The sequence below is a fragment of the Carassius carassius genome, chromosome 4 (assembly GCF_963082965.1).
Source record: "Carassius carassius chromosome 4, fCarCar2.1, whole genome shotgun sequence".
NCBI classification, from domain to species: Eukaryota; Metazoa; Chordata; class Actinopteri; order Cypriniformes; family Cyprinidae; genus Carassius; species Carassius carassius.
This window is the reverse complement of record NC_081758.1, coordinates 31,705,519-31,732,247: the sequence shown is the minus strand read 5'-3', so window position 1 is coordinate 31,732,247 and position 26,729 is coordinate 31,705,519. Positions and strand designations below refer to the sequence as shown.

The window sequence follows — 26,729 nt, the reverse complement described above, 5'->3', positions numbered from 1 at the left end:
CCTTCATAAGTTTAAAATGATTTCTGACTGAATCCATATTCTGTAATGAGCATAGAAATAGAGAGCAGCTTAGTTATGCTCTGTATAAATAATCTAACTTACATAAAATCCATTTAATTTTAGGAGATGCTTAATAATTACAACATTTTAATTTGGAGCACAGGCACCGCTTTTTTCTGGGACGTGCAACAAGCGATGCAGTGTGGTGAGGCCTGATTCGCAGTCAAGCTTGTTTCACCTCTCAACAATGGGCATACGCTTTATACACACACACATGCACACCAAAGCCTTGTCTGGGTAGGTTTTGTATGTGAAGAAACCACTGTGATTGTATTTTATTCCCTAAAAACATCCATATTTTTTTTAAAATAGTACTCTTTTTTTTTATTATTATTGAAAACATTAAAAGAGAAGTCCCTGAGATGGGCGGCAAGAAAAATTGCACCCAGAAATGATTGTCTTGAACAGGAAACTGAAGGAATTGGAAACATTCCCTAAAGTTGGGCTGAGAGCATTTGGTTAAGTAGGAGGACTTGAACAGGTAGAATGATTGCTTCTCAGCAGACTTCATTTGTGCACGTATTTAATACCAATACCATCTGTAGTTATTAATCCTTCATTGTTTAGTGATTTCAAGTGCATTTCACAATATTAATGCATCAAGACATACTAAAATGACCCACATGTCAACTCCTAGCTTGTATGCTTATATTTTCCTTCATAAGAAACTGACATATGGCTTTACATCCTGTGAGTGCAGGTCAAGAGAAGGGGAAAAGCACTCACAGTATCTCCACCTGGTGGTATGAGATAGTACTTTATAAGATTTACCTTGGATTTAAAAGGGTCCAAACCCAAACTGCCCTTGTAGAACTACTAGTTTTTCTACAGTAGTTGCATTTTGTGGTTCTATACTGCAGTGTGAGTAGTCAAAGATGATTGTCATTTACCACTTGCATTAAGATTTTACAAAGTCAGTGGATTTAAGCAAGTTAAGTATGCTCAGCAATTCTGAGTTACGTGAAACTTCTCTGTGGATGACTGGTAATGTTGTTGTATTTAAAAATGCTTTGCTAAAATTGTTTCTTAACCAGCTAAATTCCAAGACAATCACCTAATCAGAACTATATTCCTTTTTTTATTCCCAAATGTAGCAATTTTGTGTTAAAAAAGTAAATAAATAAATTAAACAATAAATACATAAATAAAACATGAAAAATAGATTTTCCATTTATCCACTAGCATCCTATTTTATAGAGGAATTCCTATTTGATTGTCATCTTTCAGGATTAGTTAATAATTATGATAAAAAAAAATTCCAATGGAATTTTGAAAGGATTTAAAAAAAAAAAAATTCCAAAAGTTCCAATTGATCGCTTAAAAACATAATTTTTTGGAATTGACTGATTCATTTTAAGTGACTTCAGATATACATCTTGAATTATGCGTATCTAATAAATATCTAAATAAGTTGATGTTCGAAATAAGGATTAGTGCTTTACATTTAGCATAAGGTTAAGAATACCCCAGCCTAACCTGGGTATGTTTGACATATTAGACATTATTGCTAAAGTCAGAGAATCTTCTATGAATTTGTAGAAAAGAGATGAGTTTGACTTCAGTGATATCAGTGACAGTAAACACATCCTGACGGCTGCAGCTCCACTACACTAGTGCTGTATTAGTTTTGGCAGTGTGGCAGTAAAAAACAGCATTTTGAGGCATTTAGAGCAAACAGGATTATAGATCTGAAGCAGTTCTGAGGGCTTTCCATGAAGTCACATTTGACCGGATTGTTTTTCAGCAGTTACAGAAACTGTTATTGCAGCTATGACTGACAAGATGTTAATCGGCCATACAATTTTTGTAAAATATATATCTCAATACTTTTTGTATGGAAGAGTATCCATTATCAATTATTTTTCCACTTCAAAAATCCTTACTTGTAGGATTAATGTGGTGGTGCTGTTTATACATATCTACATAGCCCAGACAAGGCTTTTAAACGTGACCAAACAAAGTTAGTCCCTTGTTAACCTTATACCAGTTTCAACTTCACATATTCTGTACAGGTAAAACTACAAAACAAATACAAAAAATTACATAGACAAAGTAAGGGCCTTTTAGACCACTGTTGTTTTAAAATTGTGACTAAAATATTAACAGAACAAGATTTAATACTGGAGTACCACTTTGTACTAAAGAAATTACTACATTATAATTTTTGAATGCACTCCCCACCTTCTTATTTCAATATAACAATATTTTATATTAAAAAAAAGAAATAGAGAGAGAGAGAGAGAAGTCAAACTAATTAACTTACCCAATTTAAAGACAGCTAAATTGTCTTAAAGTCTGTACATTTCTGGTCAAATGGAAGGCGCCTTTTGCTGCTGGCGCATGTATATACATTCTTATGACTGTACCGGTGAAATTGAGTTGGATTTTTGAAGTGCAGGACATTCCTAGAGTTAGTTTTTGCTGTTGTTGCAGCAAAATCTGTGGATGCTGCAACACGGTGTTCAACCTCCGGGACACTTCCAGTTGCTGAAGACTTTGTAAAGAATGCGTGTGAACATGTGCGGTCATTTGGGCATGATGCCAGCTGCGTCAGGATTGAAAAGCTCCTTATAGAGGGGGGGGAACAGCATGTTAACCGTCTCTGGATGGAGCTGCTGGAAGGCCTGAAGCTCCTCTGTGTGGAGAGTGCAGAGAGCCGACAGCGTGGGGATCCGGCTAATCAGCTGCAGAAGGAGGCACAGAGGAATAAGGTTCACTTGACAAAACAGCAATCTATTTGAGTTATATCAGTCATGTGATCAATTCCTGTTTGAATTATGTCATGGTCCTACCTTGGCTAGCGCGTCCTCATCCAGATGGTTCTTTTGCATTATGTGCTGCAGGGCAAAGTAGATTTTCTCTTGTAGCTTCTGCACATTTCTGGGCTCCATTAACCATGGCCGGTCTAGAAATGCAAGAGAATCATCTCTTAATATCTGCTGGTGTGAAAGCACTGCAGTAATACTGAGAATTCTGCTATAATGTGTAGGACTAAGTAATATTCAATAAACATACTAAATGTTGCTTTGGCCACATCTTTATGTTCCACCTAAGATACTGTACAGGTTTGAAGTGAGGCCTGACCTGTAGAAATGAGCACTGCAGCGGAAAACAGGGCGATCTCCTCTTCCGTTAGCTGCAGTGAACACAGACTTTTGGCAAAGTCAAACACTGCACTGACCAGGTCGTCACAGCCTGCAGGAGGTAAACATTTCAAATTAGATGCTTAAATGATCACTAATAGTTTACAATTAATGCAGTTTTATAACCATGATGTTCAGCTATTTTTATATCATGTACATTTGGTAAATGATGCAGAAAATGTATTATAAATGAGAGAGAATTGGAAGTAGTTGTACCTAGAGCTTTAAATATCTGCATGCCTCCATATTTTCCCTCGAACAGAACCGTGTTGTTTAGAGGGTTGAATGCCCGGCACATTCTGACCAGCACTACTTCTAGACAACCTGAGTATGTGAGAAAAGTGTTAGGTAGGCCAATCGTAATCAGCGTACAGTAGCAATATGGTATGTATATGTACAGTTGGTCATTCTGATTCATAGTGTGTATTCACAGAAGAGTTTAGCAGAGGCTGTTCCTCACCTGATTTCAGCAGTAATATCTGGTCATTCTGGCAAAGCTCCATGAAGCCAGTGATGCGCTTTGCAAACTCTACCACATACTGAATAGCATGAGTTATCTGCATAGCGCACTGCTGCCACAACACGTCCCGTGTCTGAAACACACACACACACACACACATACAGACCTCATGGATAAGATTGTCATCTGTAACTTCTTCTGGATAAATTATTTCATGCTTCTGGGAAACTTTTTTTCCTCTGTTAATAATTGCAGTAAATGTTTTTGATGCATTGAAATTGATATTTGATATTTGAATTAATATCACTGTATCATTGCTGATAACTGTTATTGTCTAATCATATCCCAAAAATATATAAATATATATATATTTAAACAAATCACAAATATCACTATGGATTACACAATTGGAGTCTGGACATTTTTTTTTAAAGAAGTGTCTTGTGCTCACCGAGGCTGTAATAAAATAATTTAAAATAACTGTTTTATATTTTAATATATTTTAAAATGAACTTTATTCCTGAGGTGAAAAAGCAGAATTTTCAGAAGCCAGTAGATTTCTTAGATTTCAACAGATTATTGATCCTACAGGAATCATTCTAATATGCTGATTTGGTGCTCAGTAAACATTTCTTCTTATTATAAGTGTATCAATGAAAACTGATACATTTTTTTCTCAAGATTCTTTGATGAAGAGAAAGTTAAAAATAACTTTTTTTGTCTATTTAATTCCCTGAATTTGTAGAGTACACTTTGACTCTTTAATTTACTTTTAAAAGTAATGATTGCAATTTTCAATACTCATGAAAAATCGCAACAAAAAAGGCAGAATTTTTATTTTGCCATTTATGAAACATCCTGACAGAGCACACAGAATACTGAAATGTGATATCAGCAAATTGCTTTTGTGGGCTCTGCAATTCTCTCCCTGTATAGTGAATCTTCATAGGCACTATATCAAAGGGCTTCTCGGTAATTACCCATAATCCATTTGACACAAGGAAATGAAGAGGGCTTGTAGTACATCTGACACCCTCCCCTATTGTGCTTTGAGTGTTCGTTTGCTAAATCCGTTAGCTCTCTGGCTTTCTCTTTTTCTCTATATCAGTGCAAAAGCTGGATAGGATCAGCTCCAGGGGGCTGAGATACTCTAATGAACTCTGATCTCAAGCGTGTAATCTGACTATGAAGAGGGAACGAAGAGGAGCTAAAGGGTTAGAGACGAGAGAGTCAGCACCAGGTGTAAAAGCATGTAAATTAATGTACGACTGAGAAGCTGGCATTGTGAACAAGATTCAGGGACAGAGGAAGTGTTTAAGCCTGTAAACTGAGCTCTTTGCTCATTGAGGGAGTGACCTCACACCTTGCTTTGGTACATCTTGACCTCTTCATAGGAGTGCGTCTGCCAGGCTAGCTGCTGAAGCTCCTCTGCTGTGTACTGACACGTCTCCAGGTGGGACTTTATGATGTTCTGTGCAATTCGGTCTGGTATAGAGAAAAACATAAGTTGTGAAGACAGGAAATGACTGCAGTTGAGTTTTAAATGCAGTGCAATGCAAGGGAAATCAAATATAGGACCACTATTTTTTGCAACCAAAGTTAATGTGTTTGATAGAAAGCATTTTAAACATACATACATGAACCATGAACTTGAAGACCTAATTCCATACCTAATTCCCCCATGGACACTCCAGGTGCTAGCTGGCTGTCTTGATAGGAGCCGTAGGTGAAAAGGTTGGGAACAGGGGTGAGATCATATATTGGTTCCTGTTTGATCTGCTTCATTCCAGTTATGTCCAGTCCAGACTGATCTGGGCTGGCCTGTGTGGAGTCCATGCCATAGTAGCCCCCGGGAGCACCATTCGGCTGACCCTTGGGCATGTCTATGACGTGACCATTGGCATACGTCCCTCCAATCTCGTGGTTGAGGGTGCTGAGGCCGTTGGTGAGGCTGGAGGAGTAAACACGGGCAAGGGCCTCTGCTTCACCTGTCTGTTGCTGCCGCTGCTCCTGCAGCCTCTGCTGGTGTTTCTGAACCTCTGCGTACAAAGAGTCCCTCTGCTTCTTGGACATGCGGCCAAATTTAACAGCTGATATGGAGGAGGGCAAATGAAAATGAATGAGACTAGTGCAGGTTAAAAGTCATCAATAAGATCAATCCAGCTTGTCAACAAGCAGTTGATTATTATGTTTGTTTGTAAGAAAAAAATATGATATCACTTACCATCCCGGGACATGCCCAGAGCCAGGCACTTTTGGAGCCGACAGTGCTGGCAGCGGTTGCGGTTCGTTCGGTCAATCAGGCAGTTGCGCTGACGGGGACAGGAGTAGGATGCATTGTTCTGTTGACTGCGCCTGAAGAAACCCTACAGTGGGCACAACAACAGAAAATTTAGTTACGTTGCTTGCAGAAAAATTATACACTCTCAAAAAAAAAAGGTACAAAACTGTCACTAGGGTGGCATCCTTTCAAAAGCACTAATTTGTAAACTTTAAGTATTAATATGAACAAGCTAATCAATGTCTTCAGGATTACTAAGTCAATAGGCAGATGAAATTTCTTTTCTTTTAAGGGTTGGAGCTGAACTCTGCAGGACAGCGGCTCTCTAGAACTGATCTTGCCTACCCCAGGTCTAGAGTAAAAAGAGTATATAAATGAAAAAATTATATTAATACAATTTATCATTAATCATCCATTCTCTGAAATTAAGTATTAATATTGATAAGTAAAACTGCATAAGACAAGTTTATCTTGTTTTAAGAATGCTCACATAGTTTTCTTGCAAAAAAAAAATACAGATTTTTTTTTCATGGATGGCTGGAATACCTGTATGATGACTAACAAATGCACAGAAGAAAAGGCACATCTTTCACTGACCTTACAGCCTTCACATGTGATAACTCCATAGTGGATGCCTGATGACTTATCTCCACAGATTTTGCATGGTATGACTTCAATTTGGGCTGAAAACAGACAGAAATAAACAAAAATACAGTTACATAACCATATGCTTTTGTTAGCTTGGTAAGGACTGTGGGGTGCACATCAGGGCTTCTCTCAGGTGACATAATGACCATTTTGATTCTAAGATTGACTTCGCTTTTAGAATGGATGAGATGTACCCTTCCTTTAAATTTGTGTCAAGACAATTTGACATTTTGTAATCTGTGGGTCTTTGAGGACAAGGAAACATAAGGCCAGCTGAGAGATGTGAGTCAAAGTCCAAACCCCTTGCTGTATTTCTTTCAGGTCCACCAGAATGGGATCTCACCTGTGCTTTGGTAAAAATTTCTGCTTCCATGAATCATTTTAAGCATTATGCTTGAGAAATTTCCTTGATGAAAACAACCTTGCACCAGTATTAGGCAAAGGCAGTACTACACTACACTCTAGCAAACTACACTCTGAATTACGTAACCAAAATATGGCAAGTTGTTTAATGAGGAAACAAATACAAATACATGGCCGTGAGCTCCAACTGCAAAATGCAAAAGAAAAGATAAAAGGAGACAGAAAATATTTGTGAGAGAGAAAGAGAGTGAGGGAGAGGAATACAGAGAGAGAAACCCATCTCCCTGCTGAGACTGCATACTCACAATAAAGAGATTAGCCACCCAATCTAATCCTAATTTATTTCTACACATGCTTGTTCCCCTGCTCTCAACTGGCTTATCTGATGCAGCAATTCTCAATTAATCTTTCCTCACTCAAACGCAAATTCACATCTGCCCATAATGACATAAAAATATATAGAGAAGAACAAATGCTATATTTCTCTCTTACTATTATGGGTAATGTTATTCTTGTACATTTGCATTTAGATTTTTATTTTCTTTAGGACCAGAGGAACATGCAATTAGTCCAAGCAGCTCGCTAATGAAACAAATAAAAATGCAACAGCAGTCTCAGATGCAATTCCTATATAGTTTAGAAGTAGAGTCAACTGCTTAGTGAGTTCAATGCAATATCCCTCACTCACTCACAAAATAACTTGCCAAAAATGACCACAATATTAATAGTCATATAATGTCTAATGAGCAATATGAGCTAAGATTTGACAGCAATATTAGTTTACACTAATTTTTCTGTAGATTAAATAACAGCTATGACTCCAGATAACCAAAACAGTTAAATTCTGTCATAGATTTTTTTTTGACAATAATTTTATATTTGAGTTTATTTCCATCTCTGCACAGTGTACAGGAACCTGAATTAAAGAATAAGATAATACATAAAAACTAATACAATCAAGCATTAAATTAATGTTTGTAAAAATAATTTACAAAATGTATAAAGCACAAACGCTATTTTTGTTACCTGCCAAATTCATTATTAAGAGCAGTTTGCTTTAGATAAAAGAGATAAATGAAATGTTACTGTACTTGCTTGAATGTGAAGTGAACATTTTTAACTGCAAAACAAACTAAGACCCCTTTAAATTTGAAATGTTCTCTTACCTACAATATCTGTCTTCATTTTCAGACAAAAGCAGTGCAGATGCAAACGCACACCTGACTCAAGACCGCAGTATGAAGCTCAGACGTTTGGAAGTGTGAGTGCATCTCTGGTTATGAGCATGTGTTTGTGTCTGTGTGTGAGTGTGTGCGCTGCTAATCTGACTGTGAGAATATAAACTCAGAGAGGCTGACTAGTGTATATATTATACGCTGATAAGTGTGTATCTTGTTTTAATACTTTGTTTAAGTGTACACATTTTATGAATTATGTTAATATGTGATTTTGTGCAATTTGTGCAATATGTATTAATATATGAAAAGTTAAACACACACATATACTGCACACAATGTAATGGGATTAACACACACACATATACATTAACTATTCCTCCTTGGTTAAGCTGTGGCTAGTCTGGGCTGTAGTTCTTCCAGTCTCAATCTAGCACACTAGATTTAAGCCACAGTGTCTGTGGGTTTGGTGGTTATGGGGGTGGGTGTTTGCCCCCAATGACCCTCAGTTACAAGGACCACAAACAAGGACGTTTATATGGCAATGTCACCTTGAACTGAATCCCCTGTATGAAATGTGAAGCAGTATTGGCAATTGAAGCTAAAAAAAAATAAATAAAAATACTAGGAAGAAAATGTTAGTGCCCTACACTTCGCATAATGTGGCGCCATGCAAAACGCAAGTGTTTTTTTGCTATTTTAAGCCTGACACAGTTATAATTTTCACGTCCTGTTGTTTAAAATAGCAAATGCATTTGTGTGCCCATGGGTGTGCTGGTCTGAAAATGAGGTGTGTTCAGGTGCTGTTACGAGTTGTTGGTGTGTGAATGAAGGCGCTCGAGGAAGAAGATATGTAAATGGGTACTTTTAATAATCGCAGGAGAATAAGGGCACATCCAACATAATACAATATACAAACGTAATCACAGACAAGGAGGAACTCAAAAGACAGGGTATTTAAGCACGAGGGGAGAAATCAGTGGGGGTTCTGGAGGCGGGCGTGGGGCAGGCAAGGGGCAGACAATGGAGAGGACCCAGGATGGAGTAGGAGGGAGGAGCCCGGAGCAGGAAGAGCCAGATGGTGCTCCAGAGACCAGCCAGGATGATGACCCACGGGGGAGTCGACGGCGGGAGGCGGTGGACGGAGGTGGAACCGGAGGGAAGGAGGAGCCTGACAGAGGGAATGGAAGGGATGGAATGACGAGGAGAAGCCATAGGAGTGGAGTCCCGAGGCGGCGGATGGTTGACGACTGTCCAAGGTGGAACCGGCGGGACGAGGGAGTCCGGTGGAGCAGGTGGGATGACGGGCCACGGTGAAGACGAGGGAGCAGGGTGCCAAGGCGGAGCCGCAGGGTCGCAGGACTGAGGTGGAGTCCAGGGCTCGGAGGCGGAGACAGGGAGTCCACACGCCAAGGCAGAGTGTGAGACTGGAAGTCCCGCGTCGAACCATCGCGCCCAGATGGCGCTGACTGACGGTGAGCTGCGGGACTGACTGGCACCAGCGGAGATGAGGTCGAGGAACTGGCTGGTGTAGGAGGAGATGAGAGAGGGAGGCTGGCAGGAAACACAGGAGGAACAGGGCTGGGCAGAGCCAGCGGAGAAACAGGAGATTCAGGGCTGGGCGGAACCAGCGGAAATGGAGCAGAGGAACTGACTGGTCTAAGAGGAGGTGGGAGAGGGAGGCTTGGAGGGAATACAGGAGGATCAGGGCTGGGCGGAACCAGCGGAGAAACAGGAGATTCAGGGCTGGGCGGAACCAGCAGTGAAACAGAAAATTCAGGGCTGGACAGAACCAGTGGAGAAACAGAAAATTCAGGGCAGGACGGAACCAGCGGAGAAACAGAAAATTCAGGGCTGGACGGAACCAGCGGAGAAACAGAAAATTCGGGGCTGGATGGAACCAGCGGAGAAACAGAAAATTTGGGGCTGGACGGAACCAGCGGAGAAACGGAAAATTCTGGGATGGGCGGAGTCCTTGCTCTCCGATAGCGATTGGCTCGGGCCCTGCGGCTGCAGTGGGCTCTGGATGTATCTCCGTGCAGCGCGATGGCGGCTGGCTGGTCTCTGGTTCGGGGGTGGGGCTGGAGATATCCTCTTCAGCGATGCAGATGGTAAACGAAGACCCATTTTTCTCCAGCACCCACTCCACGAAGGCGGCGAAATCCTCTCTGGGATCGTTCGCTGGCAGGCGTGCCTTACACCGCTCGCTCAGGCCGGTGTAATAGAAGTTAGCAGAGGTGGAAAGTAACGAATTACATTTACTCGCGTTACTGTAATTGAGTAGCTTTTTTGTGTACTTCTACTTTTTTAAGTATTTTTTTTAAGCTGTAATTTTACTTTTACTTAAGTATATTTTGTTTGAAGTATTGTACTTCGCTACATTTTAAAACACATTAATTACTGAGTAAAAAAAAAAAATCGCTCCCTGGAAGGTATGTCAGTAAATAATGGGCAGGAGGGCAAACTGGCGCTAAAATCACAAGAAAGATGCAGACGGACAAAACAGGCGTTAGTGGTGCAGACACCGCTGAAAACGAAACCCCGTCATATTCTGAAGTTGAACTCGAAGGAAATGAAGTGAACCCCTGGCCATATGTATGCTCTATTATGCTGTGTATGCTGTGCTTGCCTAGGGAGACCAAACTAGCAGTTTATAAAATCTCGACAAGACAGCAACCCCACGTAAGCATATAGAGGTGAGCTAAATAATTGCGTCATTGCATTGGTGGTTAAAATGATGCTTTGACATTTTAGCAAGAGGTTTTGCACAAATTAGCCAAAAAGACTGGTGCGGAGTGTGCGATAATATCATAATTGTTGTTTTAATGATGTACGCGCGCATTTAGAGTGTTCTTTCACTGTGTGATTCAGTCTGTTGAAATGCATTTAGAATGAAATCAATCAAAATCATTTAGAATCAAAATCACACAAAGAATGCTGTCTTTTCCTCTAAAAATCATAATCACACACACACACACATATATATATATATATAGATCAGTGGGGATTTCTTTAAGACTGCAAGGGAAGCTCAGCTTCCCCTCTAATGTAAAAAAAAAAACCAACGGTCAAATATGTACTATTGTGTATTATGTATTGTGTTAATCAGCTACATGTCGGCTGACTCGATTTTCTTCTCATACATTCCCGTAGCGTCACAGTGCATTTCCCTGTTGAAGCCGAGCGTCCATTGACTTCGATGGGGCTGCTTTGAACAGTTTTTTTCAGTGCTCCGAAGCTAGACGGTCATTGGATAAATGCTGCGATTATGTCCCGCCCACGGACGCTCAGCGTCTCTGGAGGTGAATGAAGACTGGGCTTCCGCATGATGATTGGAGGATCTGTCGATCTCCTTTTGACTGACAGCGGTCTGCACCATAAGAAGTCGGCGAAGCTGTTTCACGCTCAGTCCCATGATCGCGGATTTCTCAAGTGTATTCGAAAGACAAACTGCGGCAATATTTCTTGATATTTGTAAAATGCAGAACCACCACAAAATTAAATTGGTAACTAAGACAGATTGAAAATGTGCGCGCGCACACACACACACACACACACACACACACACACACACACACACACACACACACACACACACACACACACTATAGCCATCTAGTGGTTAAAGTGATTTATTACAATTTTTAAACTGAATTTCCCCAAAAATGGGCAAAAATCTTACATTAAACCTTATAAAATTATCCATGGTATCCCCATGTATGAAAGTTAGAAATCTGGGTCTTTTATGAAGTGAATTTTACCTGAAATGCTTTTTTCTTTTTTTGTAAAAAAAAAAGCCTATTTAAATAAATATTTATTTATTTATAGAAATGTAAAAGATTTAAATCCTCCAAAAACTGTACAAAGTTTAGTAAAAACATAAATGAACAGAGTAAAATTATATTTGTAAAAAATTTAAATATTTTACTATTACAAAATGAAATGTTATTGTCTGGGGTCAAAAAGACCCCGAGTGTCATTACAAATGAAGACCATCAGAGGGTTATAATGTAGGCCGAAAATGAGCTTCCCCTCTTTGAAAGACCAGCAGCCGCCACTGATATATATATATATATATATATATATATATATATATATATATATATATATTTATATATATATATATTTTTTTTTTTTTTTTTTTACAACAGGACAGTAAACTAAGAGACTTGCGTTTTAGACACCATATTGCCATTGTTTTTGCTCTATTTCTACAACAAAAATTTATTCCAAACACAGCCACCAAAGCACAATTTTGCATCTCTGAGCAACATGACAGTGTTTCGTTTCTGAATGAATCAACCGTTTAAATGATTTGGTTCAATCGCAATGACTCACTTATTAACAGTGACTTGCTGACACATACTGGCCATTTTAATTTCACATTTAAAGTATCTTTTGATTTTTTTTTTTTTATAATTAAGTTTTTATAATTTCAAATGAGTATTCAACATTTTATGTCTGGCATATCAAAACATTATTCATGCATTTGTAACTGCAGGTTAAATGCATTCTTGTCCTGCACTAAACAGTGTAATACATCTAAATGCCACGTCCGATGAAGCTTTTGCATTTCCTCTGTATTGAAAAGATGAGTTTGTTGATACTGATTTGCCAGATAACAGCCCAAATGTTTTATTATTCTAAATAACTGATTCCTTTAATTAAAAACAACTAGTTTGAGATTAATAGACCTATCCCAGTGGTGTCAAACTCAGTTCCTGGAGGGCCATAGCCCTAACCCTGCTCCAGCACACATATCATGTAGTTTTCAAATAAACCTAAATGATTAGATTAGCTGGATCAGGTGTGTTTAATTAGGGTTAAATCTAAACTGTGCAGGACTGTGGCCCTCCAGGAACTGAGTTTGACACCCTTGGCCTGTCCCATTTTTGACTCCCTCCCACTGGTTAAAATGTAACTAAGTAATTTTTACTCTGAGTAAATTTTAAATGAGCTACTTTTTACTTTTACTTGAATGGATTTTTTAGACTGGTACTTTTACTTGTACTTAAGTAAAATTTCATTAATGTAATGGTACTTTTACTTGAGTAGAATATTTTTGTACTCTTTCCACCTCTGGAAGTTAGAGAGCAAGCGGTCGGGGAAGTGGGTAAGGCACGCCAGATCGAGTAAGTCCCTGGTGCGGTCTTCCAGTGAACGGTCCAGTTGCTCCAGGCACAGGACTTGGACTGCTGGTAAGGTCATTCCGGGAGAGGGAAGAAAACAAAACAAAAAGAAAGAAAAACGCAGCTAAATAAACTGTTAGGTCCGTGATTCTGTTACGGGTTGTTGGTGTGTGAATGAAGGCACTCGAGGAAGAAGATATATAAATGGGTACTTTTAATAATCGCAGGAGAATAAGGGCACATCCAACATAATACAATATACAAACTTAATCACAGACAAGGAGGAACTCAAAAGACAGGGTATTTAAGCTCAAGGGGAGAAATCAGGTGAATGGAGACAGGTGGGGATTAATCAATTAACCAAACAAGAACAGGAAAATCAATGAGTGTAACAGGTGCATTGATGCATAACTATTTTGAGGCAACTGAAATAGACTGCTGCTTTGATCAACTGAAAAATTATCAAAAGTGGATTCGGACACGCCCTAAGGGCACTCGCGCCATATGCTTAAGACAAACCCCTTGTCCAAATACCCTTGTGGTCTTTGCACTTGACCACTTGACAGCTTACATGACGCATTTCCTGTATTTGGTCCAAGTGTTCAAGTGAGGATGAAGACCACAAGTGTGTGTAGAACCTTACATTACTTGATGGAACACACTTATCGTGTTGAAAAAATGCAAGTGTTTACAAAGCTTTAATTCTATTTTCAATACTTTGCATTTTAAAATCAACTTCTAAATGTTTGTTGAGTAGTCCCTAGAACAGATGACACAATTTAATGTTGTGGTGCTTCTAATTAAGTGATAAAACGAGTTGCAGATGTTTTATTCATAAATAATTATCACCACTACTCATCTGCACCAATAAAATGTACAACTTTGTTTTGCTACCAAATTATATGTAAAATATAATTAATATTAATATTTGCCATACTTTGTACATCGGAAAGGTTTCCGTGACCTCTTGCTAGATCTTGCAAAAGCTTTCTTGACCTTGAATAGACTGAAAGGGAACTACCATGTTTAAGTCACAGAAATGTTGCAAGGACATTGTTAAAATAGTCCATAGGTGGATCAAACATAATTTTATAAAGCAACGAGAATACTTTTTGTGTGCAAAGAAAACAAAAATAATGACTTTATTCAACAATTCTTCTCTTCCATGTCAGTCTCCATCGCCATTCATGAGAGTATCAAGATGCATGTGTGTGTATTCCTCTGCTTGTAAACAAGGCGCAGCACATGCATGTTCTACATCAGCAGTATCACACGCATGCGTCGTGGTGCTCTCGTGAATGGTGGTGGAGACTGACACAGAAGAGAAGAATAACTGAATAAAGTCGTTATTTTTGTTTTCTTTGCGTACGAAATGTATTCTCATACATTTTATCAAAAATATCTTAATTTTTGTTTTGAAGATGAACGAAGGTCTTATAGGTTTGGAACAACACTAGGGTGAGCAATTCTTGATAGAATTTTAATTTTATTTATGCAGCCATAGACGAATGGTGGGAAATTATACAACAACTACAAAAATACCACAGTAAATGTAATTGAGTATTTTTTACACATTTCAATGTCTTGTTGTCAAATTGAATTACTACATTTTACTATTTTTAATAACAGACAGACAGATTAAAAGAACTATTAATTATTCTGTAATACACAGCATTTCATCTTGAGGCACTAATATTATCATCTGCGGGGACCCAGTAAAATGTGAAAATATATATTCAAAAAGAAAAACTAGCACACCCTGTCCTTGCTTTTAAGGTCACATTATTATGGTTTCAGCAGTGTAAAATGCCCTGTTACTTAAATCTTCAGGCTTTGTGTGTGGTAACGAGGACTGTGAGTTCTTCGTGATTGGCCTCAGACTCTGAAAACTGGACCGGTTCCTCTCATGACCCACTTTGACCAGTTCCAGAGCCAAACTGGGTCAAACGAGCATTGAGACCTGAACCTGTTGTGAACACATTCATACAAAAAACGGTTTTGTAAATAACTCTGTTAACCTTAAACTGCACATAACAGGCATGAAGTTATGTATAGCCTGTTAAAAGCAGGGCGCTGGATCACTAGGCCATGGCAGTATTGACCATCGATAAAATATGCCATGCTGCATGTGTTTATGTTGTGTTAGAATCAGTTTAGTTACTATTATCAAGATAGTTGATCAAAATTTGCATCAACGAATGTATTACAGATGAAAGTTGAGAAATATTCAGTTTATGTGTGTTGAAATGGTTTGTGGGTTGAGTATGAGTGTGTTTTGGTCTGAATGGTTATATTGGATGTGTCTGTTTGTGTGAGAATGGCCACAGGGCCTGTGTGTGTAGACCTGTCATATGAAATAAGGAGACGTCCGTGTCTGTGTCACTGTTGCCAGGACGACCACAGCCTCCCCGGGTTTATGAGTAGGAGGCCTGTATAGTCTGCCTGTCAGAGCAATCATCCACACCACCATGACATTCCAACAGGACATGATGTCATCGCCATCCCTACCAATACAACGACGCTGTACATTTGTCATTGCTATCTGTACTGATCTGACTTCCTTTAGGGATTAAAAACCTAAAAGGACAAGATGAAATATGTAAATAGAAAAACCTAGAGGGATGTTAGCGACGGATTTGACTACCTCTTTAGATTTGTGACATCTTAGTGTTGCTAAAACCATTATAGATTTGCCAATTCGTTTTTCTGTTTAACTACCCCAAGACGTGTGCATCTATCAAAAAGCATCATTGCAGAACCAAGGAATCAGAATTAGTGTACACATTATACATTCATAAACAATGATATTATTGAGCAAAAACAAGCATGGTTGTTCTCGCAGGCTATTTGCCCCTGTCCGCTGTTACACATAAGGGTTAGGCCTATCAGAGGGTTACGTAAGTGAGGGAGTGCAGTGCTGGCGATTCCATGGTTAAGAGGAGCTCAGCCCTGCAGGCTTAGCTGAGGACAGACTGGAGTAGCGGAATACTGCGCATGCTAGTCTCACAGTTAGCAACAACAGCTTAGCACACACAAGTTACTAAGTGCATAAATAATGTTCATACTGCACATATGAGAGAGAGAGTGTGTTATTTAAGGAAAAGTTTACCCAATGAAAGTTCTGCCATTATTTACTCACCCTCATTACCATTATATATATATATTTAAAAGGCAATGATTTTAACCTTAGGCTATGATATGATAACGAATGAATGGAATAAGCACTGCATGCTCACCAATCAAACAGCCGCGTTGCACGTCTCAGACTCTCAAAAACCAAACCAGTTCTCTATCTCCAGACTAGGGTATAATCAACATTTTCTATTTTGCCTACATGTTTGTGGTTGTTACAGATACAAATACTGACAGTTACATGAAAAATTAAATATGTAATGTCATAATTATAAAGCTTTGACAATTTACATATGTAATTGTTGCATTTGGCTATGAATTAATAAGCATTTACTGAAAATAACTATTTCATGTCTTTTCATTTACAGTAGCATGAACCACGAGTAGTCGAGTAACTAGAGTATTTTTTAAATAAGAAATTGACTGGCCAAAATCAGTAGTCGTGCAACCCCTAATGTAAATTGACATCCCTATATTCAAGAACTCTTAAGAATATGATAATGATAACACAATTTTAACAAAAATCAGTCTTTACTCATAGGTAATTTTCTGTTTTTACAATAAGTTTTATGGTTTCAGCATACGAATCATACAGAGCATTGTTTATGATATTTTGGTGCTTTTTTTGTAATTGTGGAGCTTGACAACCTTATTTACTTTCATTATCCAGAGAAGAGTAGCCAGGAAATGTCCAACAGAAGAAAATAAGTCATATGGGCTTGTAACAACATTAGGGTGAGTAAATAATGATGGAATATAATTTGGAATTAATTGTTTTATTTGGAATTTATTTGTTTTGTGAAAAAAGAGCCAGCCAGACAGACACAGACACACACACACACACACACTTGGATTTTATAATCGATTCCTAATGATATGAAGCTCTTTTCTGTCCCAGGAGTAGTTTCCTCTCTCTCCAAATAGTTCTTTAATTAGCTTCATTAAAGTGGATATGAGCACCCCTGCAACTTAATTTATTATAACACTTGCTTACCCACACACTCTGGAGAACACAATAAATATTTGCTGTCGATACCAGCTGTCTGGGTGACAGATGTGTACCAACACGGCCCACGATGCAATCATTTTGTAATTCATAATTTAAATGATAATACCATCACTTGTGCTTTCTCCTGAAAATGTGATGGATATATAACTTCAGAGTAATGCACCAACAGCTTCCTTCTGATTTCTGTCTGTGTGTGTTCCTTATTTTTGTGTATTAGTTTAAGATGATGATTATGATGATGATACTTGGCAGTTGCCTCAATGATACCCACAAACCTTGTTTGCAGCATTCCTTCAGGTGAATGTACTGATAGTGTCACCGTCTTTTAATTTTAGCCTGCAGATGGAAGGCCATTTGAAGTCTTTGTTGTAAATCTTGCCTGTATGCATATGATAAGATGTTGTTTTGTCATCTGGCATCTGGCCCAATGATATTCCAAAGCCTTGTTGGGATATGCTAAACAGTGATACTAATACATTGTGTAGGTGGGAGATTATCTTCAGCACTCACTCTTGTGAGCATGTTGACAATCCATGTTTCTTTAATACAGACAAACATTAAAGGATGCAATCATACTCATAATGCTTGAGATTGTCCATCCCAGACAAATGTGCATGTGTTTTTGAAGGTCGAAGAGTGAGCTGGGGTGAGAAGGTTGTGTAATGGCAGCTTGTCAACATTAGGTGGCACATTGTCCAGATTGACAGTGGCTTAAGGGGTAGTGGTTGCAGAGGGGCAGCCTGCGACAGCATGTGGTGTTCATCCATGTTTTACATAATTTCCTTCAGGGAAGGACTCTGAGATGAAGGCCCTGGGCACTTACTAAACAGCTTTCCCTGCTAAGAAAATAATTAGGACAATTCCACAGGGAAATCCACTTTTATTCCACCTTTTCAACACTCAGTGCTTTAAAATATTTAGATGTATGTATATGATCACCTGCATTATCTTTACGTTAAAAATAATCTTCAAATCTTCAAGTTTCAAAGAGACCAGCTTCTGTACAAGCAGCCTAACAGGGAAACTATTAAAATCCGTATGAAACTCCTACAGCATAACTAATCTTCTGGAAAGTCTTTTGGCTCAATGATATAATCCTTGACATTAAATCCTTAGCATTTGGGTTCTAGTAAATCACGTAAATGAGCTAATTATTAGAATATATTGTTTTGAAGTTCAGGTTTGTTTAATGATCCATGCTCAGAAAAAAGAATAAGGCCCTGTTATTCTGTTACCTTTACTGTCCTAGCACATCTTTTTAGTACATTGACATTTATTAAAATGAATGAATGAAGACTGACATATAGTTAATGGGTTCTGTGGTACATTTCAGGTCATTTTGGTGAAGTCATCCATGCCACATACTGGCGCTGTAGACCTTTTTAGTCTTCTGTGTTTAACGTTGTGCTTTCTATGCTAGTATAGTCTAATTTGATCACCAACCTTCAGATACATATTTGACAACCTCTTTTATCTTATGTCAAACAAATACAATTGCATTATAAGTATATATACCTTTACCCCACTTTACCCCACACATGGTTATTTTATACTTTTATACTAAAAAATACATTTTTGTTACTTGAAATAAAATAAACATTGAACTAAAATATACTATATATATATATATATATATATATTTATATATATAAAACTTAGTAACACTTTAGTATAGGGACCAATTCTCACTATTACCGTAACTAGTTGCTTATTAGCATGCCTATGATTTACATACTGTCTATTTATTAGTACTTATAAAGCAAGGTAATATTTCCTTTTTTTAGTTTAGTTTAGACACACAAACACACACACACACACACACACACACACACACACACACACATACACATATATACACACACACACACACACACACACACACACACACACATATATATATATATATATATATATATATATATATATATATATATATATATATATAGTATATATAAATGATATGGCAAAAACACAAGACAAAATTAGTAAAACTATAACTACAGTTACAATGAAAACTAAAAGTATAAAAAAGTGTATTCAAATTATTTTAAAAAAATAAATACTAATAAATCCAATAATAGTATCTCAATTATGCTAAAATAATATTAACATCGGCTGTCTATGCATCTCTATACATTTGTGAATGAAAGAGTAGACTGTCAGAAAGTGCTCCCTACTGTAAGTGCCACAGTTTGCTGGGATTTGATCTCTAGTGCAGAATATGTATTTGTTGATGAGACTGCAGGCATTTCCCCATTGGCTTGTCATCAGCTGTGCTAGACTCAGGCATCTTTGATCTGAGATGTGATTGGCTGCCTCAGTGAGGCTACAGAAGGGGACACACTGGCACACATCCGAAGTATATAAAACAACGTACATCTGAAATTACAGAACACTATGCTACAGTACATAACATGTGTGTTCAACCAGTCACTGTATACTGCAATACTGAAGCTCATTATTGTAACATAGTTGTTCAAGAGAAATTATTAGGAAAATATACCAGTAAAACATATTAAAACATAAAACATACATTTTTTTAAAAATGTTTTTAATTATCTTATCCTCAGGAAGGCTGCATTTATTTGATCAAAATCAAACAAACAAACAAACAAAACAATAAAAACAGTGAAGTATTGTGAAGTATTATTATAATATATATATATTTTCTATTTTAATATCTTTTAAATGTACTGTAATTTAAAAGCTGAATTTTCAGCAGCCATTTCTACTAGCCTTCAGTGTCACATGATCCTTTAGAAATCACTTTTATATGCTGAAGGGTATAATTTTTGATCTGTAGTTTGTTTATATTTCTGTTTCCTTGGTAGACATAAGGAAAGTTAAGGCAAACTATTTTTTTTAAATTCAATTAATTAATTAATTAATTAATTTGTTTATAGCTTTTAAGAAATTTCACACTGTAACAACAATGACATAAATACAATTTTGAATTAGTGACTGTACTTTATTCAAAAGGCATTCAATTCAGCTCAATTAAATTGAATCAAAATTTGTATTTTTCCGTCACTTCTTTTTTTTATCTCACCTTCCAATAAACATGAAAGAACCAAGGAACCAACTTGTACACAGGTCCTTAAACATTATGAAAAAATTATAAATTTACTTAATATTTAAATTCTGATTCTTTCTTATACATTGTGTGTAAACATGGATAAAATCTGTCTTACCAATATTTTAAATACTGTCTTATATTTTATATTAGCATGCTTTGGGGGCAATTTGTAATACAGAAAAAAAATCAAATGATGCAATAACTTGGTAAAGCTTCACAGCAATATCTCACATTTTATTGGAATATTATTTAGTTTTTAGCCTATTTGCCTGTTGTGTCTTCCTAAGAGGTGAAAAACACATGCACTAATACAGTGAGATACAGCAGAACCCCTAATAGCAAACAACACGGAGACTCCCATTACCACCCATGATTTTATCACTGTCAGTGTGAACCTGTGAAAATTCACATAACTGAACTAGTGGAACCCAGAAAAAAAAAGAAACACAAATAAGAAACTGTGTTAAAGTCAGTTCTACTATGGGTGTAACCATTTACTAGTCACAAAAGGACTCGCACTCCATCAGTCTGACATTCATGACCTGCCCGCTCTCCACCAATACAACCTCGTTGACCTCATCAACCCTTGACCATTCAGTGACTGTGTGTATTTCTGCGTGTGCAAAGCTGGATTAACTAAGTTCAAGAGTTTTCACTATGATAAGCAATCAGCAAGACATGACACAAAATGCCTTACAGTCTCAGACAATATATATTAACCTACTGGTTGTTTGTATGCATAGTAATCATATTGCATCTTAATACATATTTTGACAAGTGTTTATAGGTTGTTTCTAGTTGAAAGTTACAGTATACTGGAGCACTCGTAGAGCGAGGTGTGAACTCTTAAAGTGGGTTAGTAAGTCACTCAGCCTAAGGGAGGCATAGCCGTGCCATATCTGGGTGTTTGGACAGTGTCCTCTCTCACTCTTTCCTCTTCAGAATGACATAATCCTACATGATTGGCCAAAGGAAGTATATAAGGATGCGCTGTAATGCTGAAGGAAGAGGTTATTAAATTGAATCTATTAGAAAGCATAAACTGTGAAAACTGTTTTGTTGGGTAATTTAAAAAAATGCTTCATGAGGTATTTTTAAATTAAAAGATGTTATTCAAAAATAGCTAAATTGATATGCTCTTTCAAATTATGGTTAATTATATAAATCAAACGCTATAATATATTTAAAAAATATCTGTACTTATATGTTTATTGGTTTGGGACATCAATATAGTTATAGTTATAGTTAATATAGTTAATATAGTTAAATATAGATTTATATTTATAGTAATAAATTGGCCTATTCATCAAAATGCCTGTTCTCTAAATGTGTATATATCATATTGTGTGTGTGTGTGTGTGTGTGTGTTCTGCATGCCTCTTTACGGCTTTCCTCTCAGGACGGGATGGTAATAGCTCGCCTCAGGGCACAATTTAATTCCATGTAACGAGGTCCTTCCCCAAAGTGGCCCCAAGAGCCCCTCTCTGAAAGAAGCAAATTGATCACAATCTAAAGGCCTCTCTTCACCTGAAAGCGTAGTGAATCTCTCTCTCCATCTCATTCATCTGCCTTGATCACTCCATCTCAGTATCCTTATCTGTCTTGCTCTTCATTTAAATATCTTTTAAGGGCCTCTGTTTCAAAAGCTTGCACAAATAGTACTTCCGTTACACATCTTTTTGTTTAACATTTCCTCTCAATGCAATTCATAATGTAATTTTCCTAGAGGATTCCTTAAAACAGATTACACACATTAGCATGCTTCAAAAATCTGGTTCAAATAATTTGTTGTGTAAGAGCGTGTATGTAGTCAGGAAGAGAACTGTGAAGGTGCAATGGATCTGAGCTAATGAGATTTCAATGTATATAAACATTGAGGTTTAAAAGTCACTGAATTCGACTTTTGGACAAAACTAGCATGATTTTAAAAACCTTACAGACAAAAATGACCATGTTCATGATGGCACATCATTGTCATGTTTGAGAATGGTCTCCAGTGATGTCAGCTCCTCAGTCCCCTCCTGCACCATATTAATAGCCCCAGGTGCCACTTTTCAAAGTGCACATTACTGAATGAATGAACACCTATTGAAGGGTGAGACCAGTCAAAAAGAACTAATAAATCTGACACGCAGCAAAGCAGAGAAAACATGCAGTAATGCCACTGCTGCAATACCACAGATAGGGCAAAATGCAAACATTAAATGGAAATTTTTAGCCTTACAGTTCAGGATCTCTCAGTGCTTCTCTCTCATGCACATGCAACCACCTCAAACAATAGCTCAGCAAACAGATGACATACTCTAGTCCACACATTCCCAGCCGATACTCAAGATCTGTTCACAAAAACACTACAGGGGACAAAAGCTGACATGCTCACATTGCAGAAAGAGATCTCAAGACATCTGGTTGATGTTATGTGGTCAACTAGAAGGTAAACTCAAATGTCAGTATGCATCCAGAATTTATTATTTAAAGTGTAAAGGCCTGTAAAACTGAGTTTAGAATAAAGAACGCAACATACTAAATGTATTAGGATTGTGCTGGCTGTGCAACTCTGTTTCTGCCTCACTTTAGGGGATTACATCTCTTGGTTTTCTTTGGGTAATCTCTCACAGGTTACGTAAGTACAAACCCTTAGTCAGCAAAGTAAAAAGAAAAAAAAAACTAGCAGCTACAACAAACAACTGACCAGATGATATTAGTACCAATACAAACCTAGGCTTCAAACTGAAATATCGGATAAACCCTGCCTGGCAATTTCATGGTTATACTTATATGAAGACTTTATTGTATTTTTTTATTTCATTTAACACACCAGATGTAGCCGTATAACAGCTGGTTATTGGTAGTTTACCTATTTATTGTTGGCCTACTGCCTGGTTAGAGACTCGTTATCCATATCTGCGATGTGGTCGTGTGTATGGTGTCGAACAAACAATGCTGTGTTTATTGATACGTCCATGAACTTCAATATAAAAAACACACTTGTTTGAACAAAAACCAAAACTTTGGTAAGCAATATATTTACACACATACATTGATGGGACAAAAGATTTGTCAAAAGGATCCTGTACTTTACACAGCTATAATATATGTAAACACGGTTTACAGTTTACAGTAGGAATAAAGCTCATGGTTGAGCAGGCCATCCATATTGATCGTACGCAACATCAAGCAGGTCGATGGAGAGATGGCCTTTCACTCTGGAAGCCAACAGTAATGCTAAAAGCTATTGGCATTGGGAGTTCATGCGTAACTGTCTCTCTTTGTGTCTGTGGCTCAGAGTTTCAGGGGTGCAGCAAGGACTAAAATGAGCATGGACAAAGCAAAGCAACTCAGAGGCATTTGTGCAAATTATGGCCAGATATGAAGTAAACACAGGCCAGGTATATTTCTTTGCTGTTCTTTAAAGACAAACAACTAAAACAGCAATCAAGACATGTGTTGTGTTGTGTTGTGTTGTGTTGTGTTGTGTTGTGTTGTACATGTGAGTGCGTACAAACGCAGTTTGAATGTGATCTGCGTGTGACAGAGTTGTGGGAAAACTAATACCAGCCCTGAAGCAGCACTGCGCACTGTAATGGAGAAGAAAAGGTTTGGAGCAGATGCAGAGCTAGAGTTACTAGATTGGGTACCACAGTCCATCAGATATATGCATTGGAAGACACTGCATATCAATCTCTCATCAATTAAGCAACCTGATGTTTAGACTAATAGGGCACATATGTACACAAAATACACCGTAAAACACACAAACAACTAGTGCACTAGTGATGTTAGGTACCAAAAACACTTTTTGTATCATATTCTACCTCTTATAAAAATATTTTTGTACAATGGATATTTAATAAAAAGATTTTTCTCATTATATCGGCTAAAATGTTTCTCTGTTGTTGAACCGCACAAAATGAAGCGTAATTATAAAAAAGCAAAAATGATGATAATAATTAGCTAAACTAATTAAAACAAATAATAGAAATTGTTTCTGTCCTGTCACTGACGTTTAAAAGAAGTAGACAGTAATCTAGTCTAAAAATGTATTATTTGGTTCTCTAAAAATATACTTTATTTCTAAAAAAGATGCCCATGCAAACCTAATTGGACATTTTACAAGATTCTATTTAGATTGCATATTTCACTGTTGTTTGCAAATATGAGGCCCATGCTATAGGCTGATGTCAGTCGGGCTCGGTGAGAGGCCACTGATACTGATGTGATTCATTCTGACACGGTCCTTTGGGGCACAGAAAGAGAAGCAGAGAGGTGCTCTGGGGGCATGTACAGGTTGTGACACAGAGATGGAGAACTGAGTTTTTGGTGTTTCCCAGGGCACGCGCACTAAACTTATTTCTTTACAAACAAGAAGCGAAAAATAGCTGCCTAGAAACTTACAGATTATAGATACTTGTAAAAAAAAAAGTTGACAAATGTATATATATGTATATACAGCACACAATGCATGCGCATGGCATTACATGAAACAACACAATCTATATATATATATATCAGAATGTGTTGTTTCGTATAATGCCATGCATGTGCATTATGTGCTGTATTTGTTTAAATATTTAACTACTGAAACCAAAACAGAAGAAGATTGGTTACAATATAGACTACATGTATTTAAACCAATCAGTTGTCTATCAGAAAATTCTTTTAATCCGTGTTTTAATTAGCAGTTTTTTGGGGAGTCTAATTATCTAATTATAGATGCAATTATAAAGACCTGGCCATGAACTGTAAATGTTGTACATTAACATAATTTTATACATTCTTACTTTTTTAGAAAAGGCAGGCTTATATATATATTTCAAAATATCATCCAAAATCTAAAACAGGAATTAAAATAACTTTGAAGTATTTCAGTAAAAAAGACAGAGCATTAGTATGCTGCACTTCAAACCAACCACGACATTAAAGTATTGTCATTTATTAAATACAAGCAACATTCCTCTGTCCTTTTTACACTTTATTATTGAAATATTTCTGCATTTTATTATTTTATTTTTTTAACAGAAAGTATCCAAACACTTCGTCATTTAATTACAGGTGTAACTGCATTGAGTCCGAAAAGCACGCAGTGCTCCACGCGTGTGTGAACTCGTCTCGCGCGGACAGTGCTGCTGCACTTCGACGCTTTCAGCGCGCAACGGCGCCTGACTGACGGAAATGGGTCAGTAGAACGCACGACACTAACTCCACTTTACCCACGCCCTGGTGGTCTGCTTTAGAACACTTCCCACATCACTAAAAAGATAACACGAATAAGTTTTGATGCAGCGGTTTCCCCTGCTAATCTGTTAACCTGTGACAGTCTAGAAAGAAGCTGCCACTACCTACTATGCAATTAAAAGCCCAAGACTCATACATAATCGGGCATTTACCGTGCTAAATCTTCATAGGCTAAAAATAAATAAAATGTAATCTTTAGGAAAGTTGGAGTGAAGTTGTCTCAGGTGAACTAAGGATGTCGCGTGCACTCCATCAACAACAGACTCTACAGGTCTAAAATCATTTTTTTAAATGAAAAAACAGCTGACCAAAAACAGAATGTTTAGAAATTAATTTACATGTTAATCTGACAGATTTCTGTATCATAGACCGCATACGAACCCCTTCACGTCTGTATGACTTTATGAAACAGACAGCACCATGGATCTAGACAAACTGTGCGGACAAAACTCTGGGATGAGAATAAAAAGACACTCTATACTTCATTATTCAAATGAGCTGTCACAAACAGTTGTATTCCTACCTCGCATAGTGGTGGTAAGTCGGTCCCGAACGCGTCAGGCATGAAGAAACATAAACCAGATAAAAAAAATAATTAAAAAAAATCCTCAGTGGTGAGGTTTGGTCTCGTCAAAGTGACAGACTACTGTGCAAAACCATTCCAGAGGTGCGTGAAGCGGTGATCAGACTCTTCAGTTGTGCGGTAAGGCCAGCATGCGGGTTTTCACATGACATCTGCGAGCGCATATACCCAACGGAGGTTTTCACTGCCTCCGTGGGCGCACGGGAGAGCGTACAGCAGGCGCACGGGAGCCCGGATTGGACTGACACTTTTCGCTCCGCCCTCTTTCTAGCGTCTTCAGCGGCATAAGCAGAGACGGACACTGTGTGGTCTACGCGAGCGCTACGCGGACCATGAGTTCGCACACAGATATTTTTATTCATTAACACCTTCTTCTCGTACTTATCACCTTATAAGCCTTTTTGTTTTTTGTTTATCTTTAATAGATTGCTTTTA

The 26,729-nt window shown here is 37.7% G+C and overlaps 1 protein-coding gene across 2 annotated transcripts; it reads right to left on the bottom strand.

The window, feature by feature from the left end:
- Nucleotides 1-1,385: 1,385 nt before the first annotated feature.
- LOC132139780 (nuclear receptor ROR-beta-like) lies at nt 1,386-26,491 on the bottom strand. 2 transcript variants are annotated; one of them, XM_059548395.1, is made up of 10 exons: nt 26,235-26,491; nt 6,542-6,627; nt 5,888-6,029; nt 5,334-5,753; nt 5,027-5,148; nt 3,664-3,796; nt 3,420-3,527; nt 3,145-3,255; nt 2,853-2,965; nt 1,386-2,744 (listed from the first exon to the last, which is right to left on the bottom strand). In XM_059548395.1, the coding sequence occupies exons 1-10, from the start codon at nt 26,239-26,241 to the stop codon at nt 2,586-2,588; spliced, it is 1,401 nt and encodes a 466-aa protein (XP_059404378.1). In that variant the 5' UTR covers nt 26,242-26,491; the 3' UTR covers nt 1,386-2,585. The 2 variants fall into 2 exon arrangements, with proteins under 2 accessions (XP_059404378.1, XP_059404377.1); XM_059548394.1 differs by lacking the exon at nt 26,235-26,491 and adding an exon at nt 8,122-8,259.
- Nucleotides 26,492-26,729: the final 238 nt, after the last annotated feature.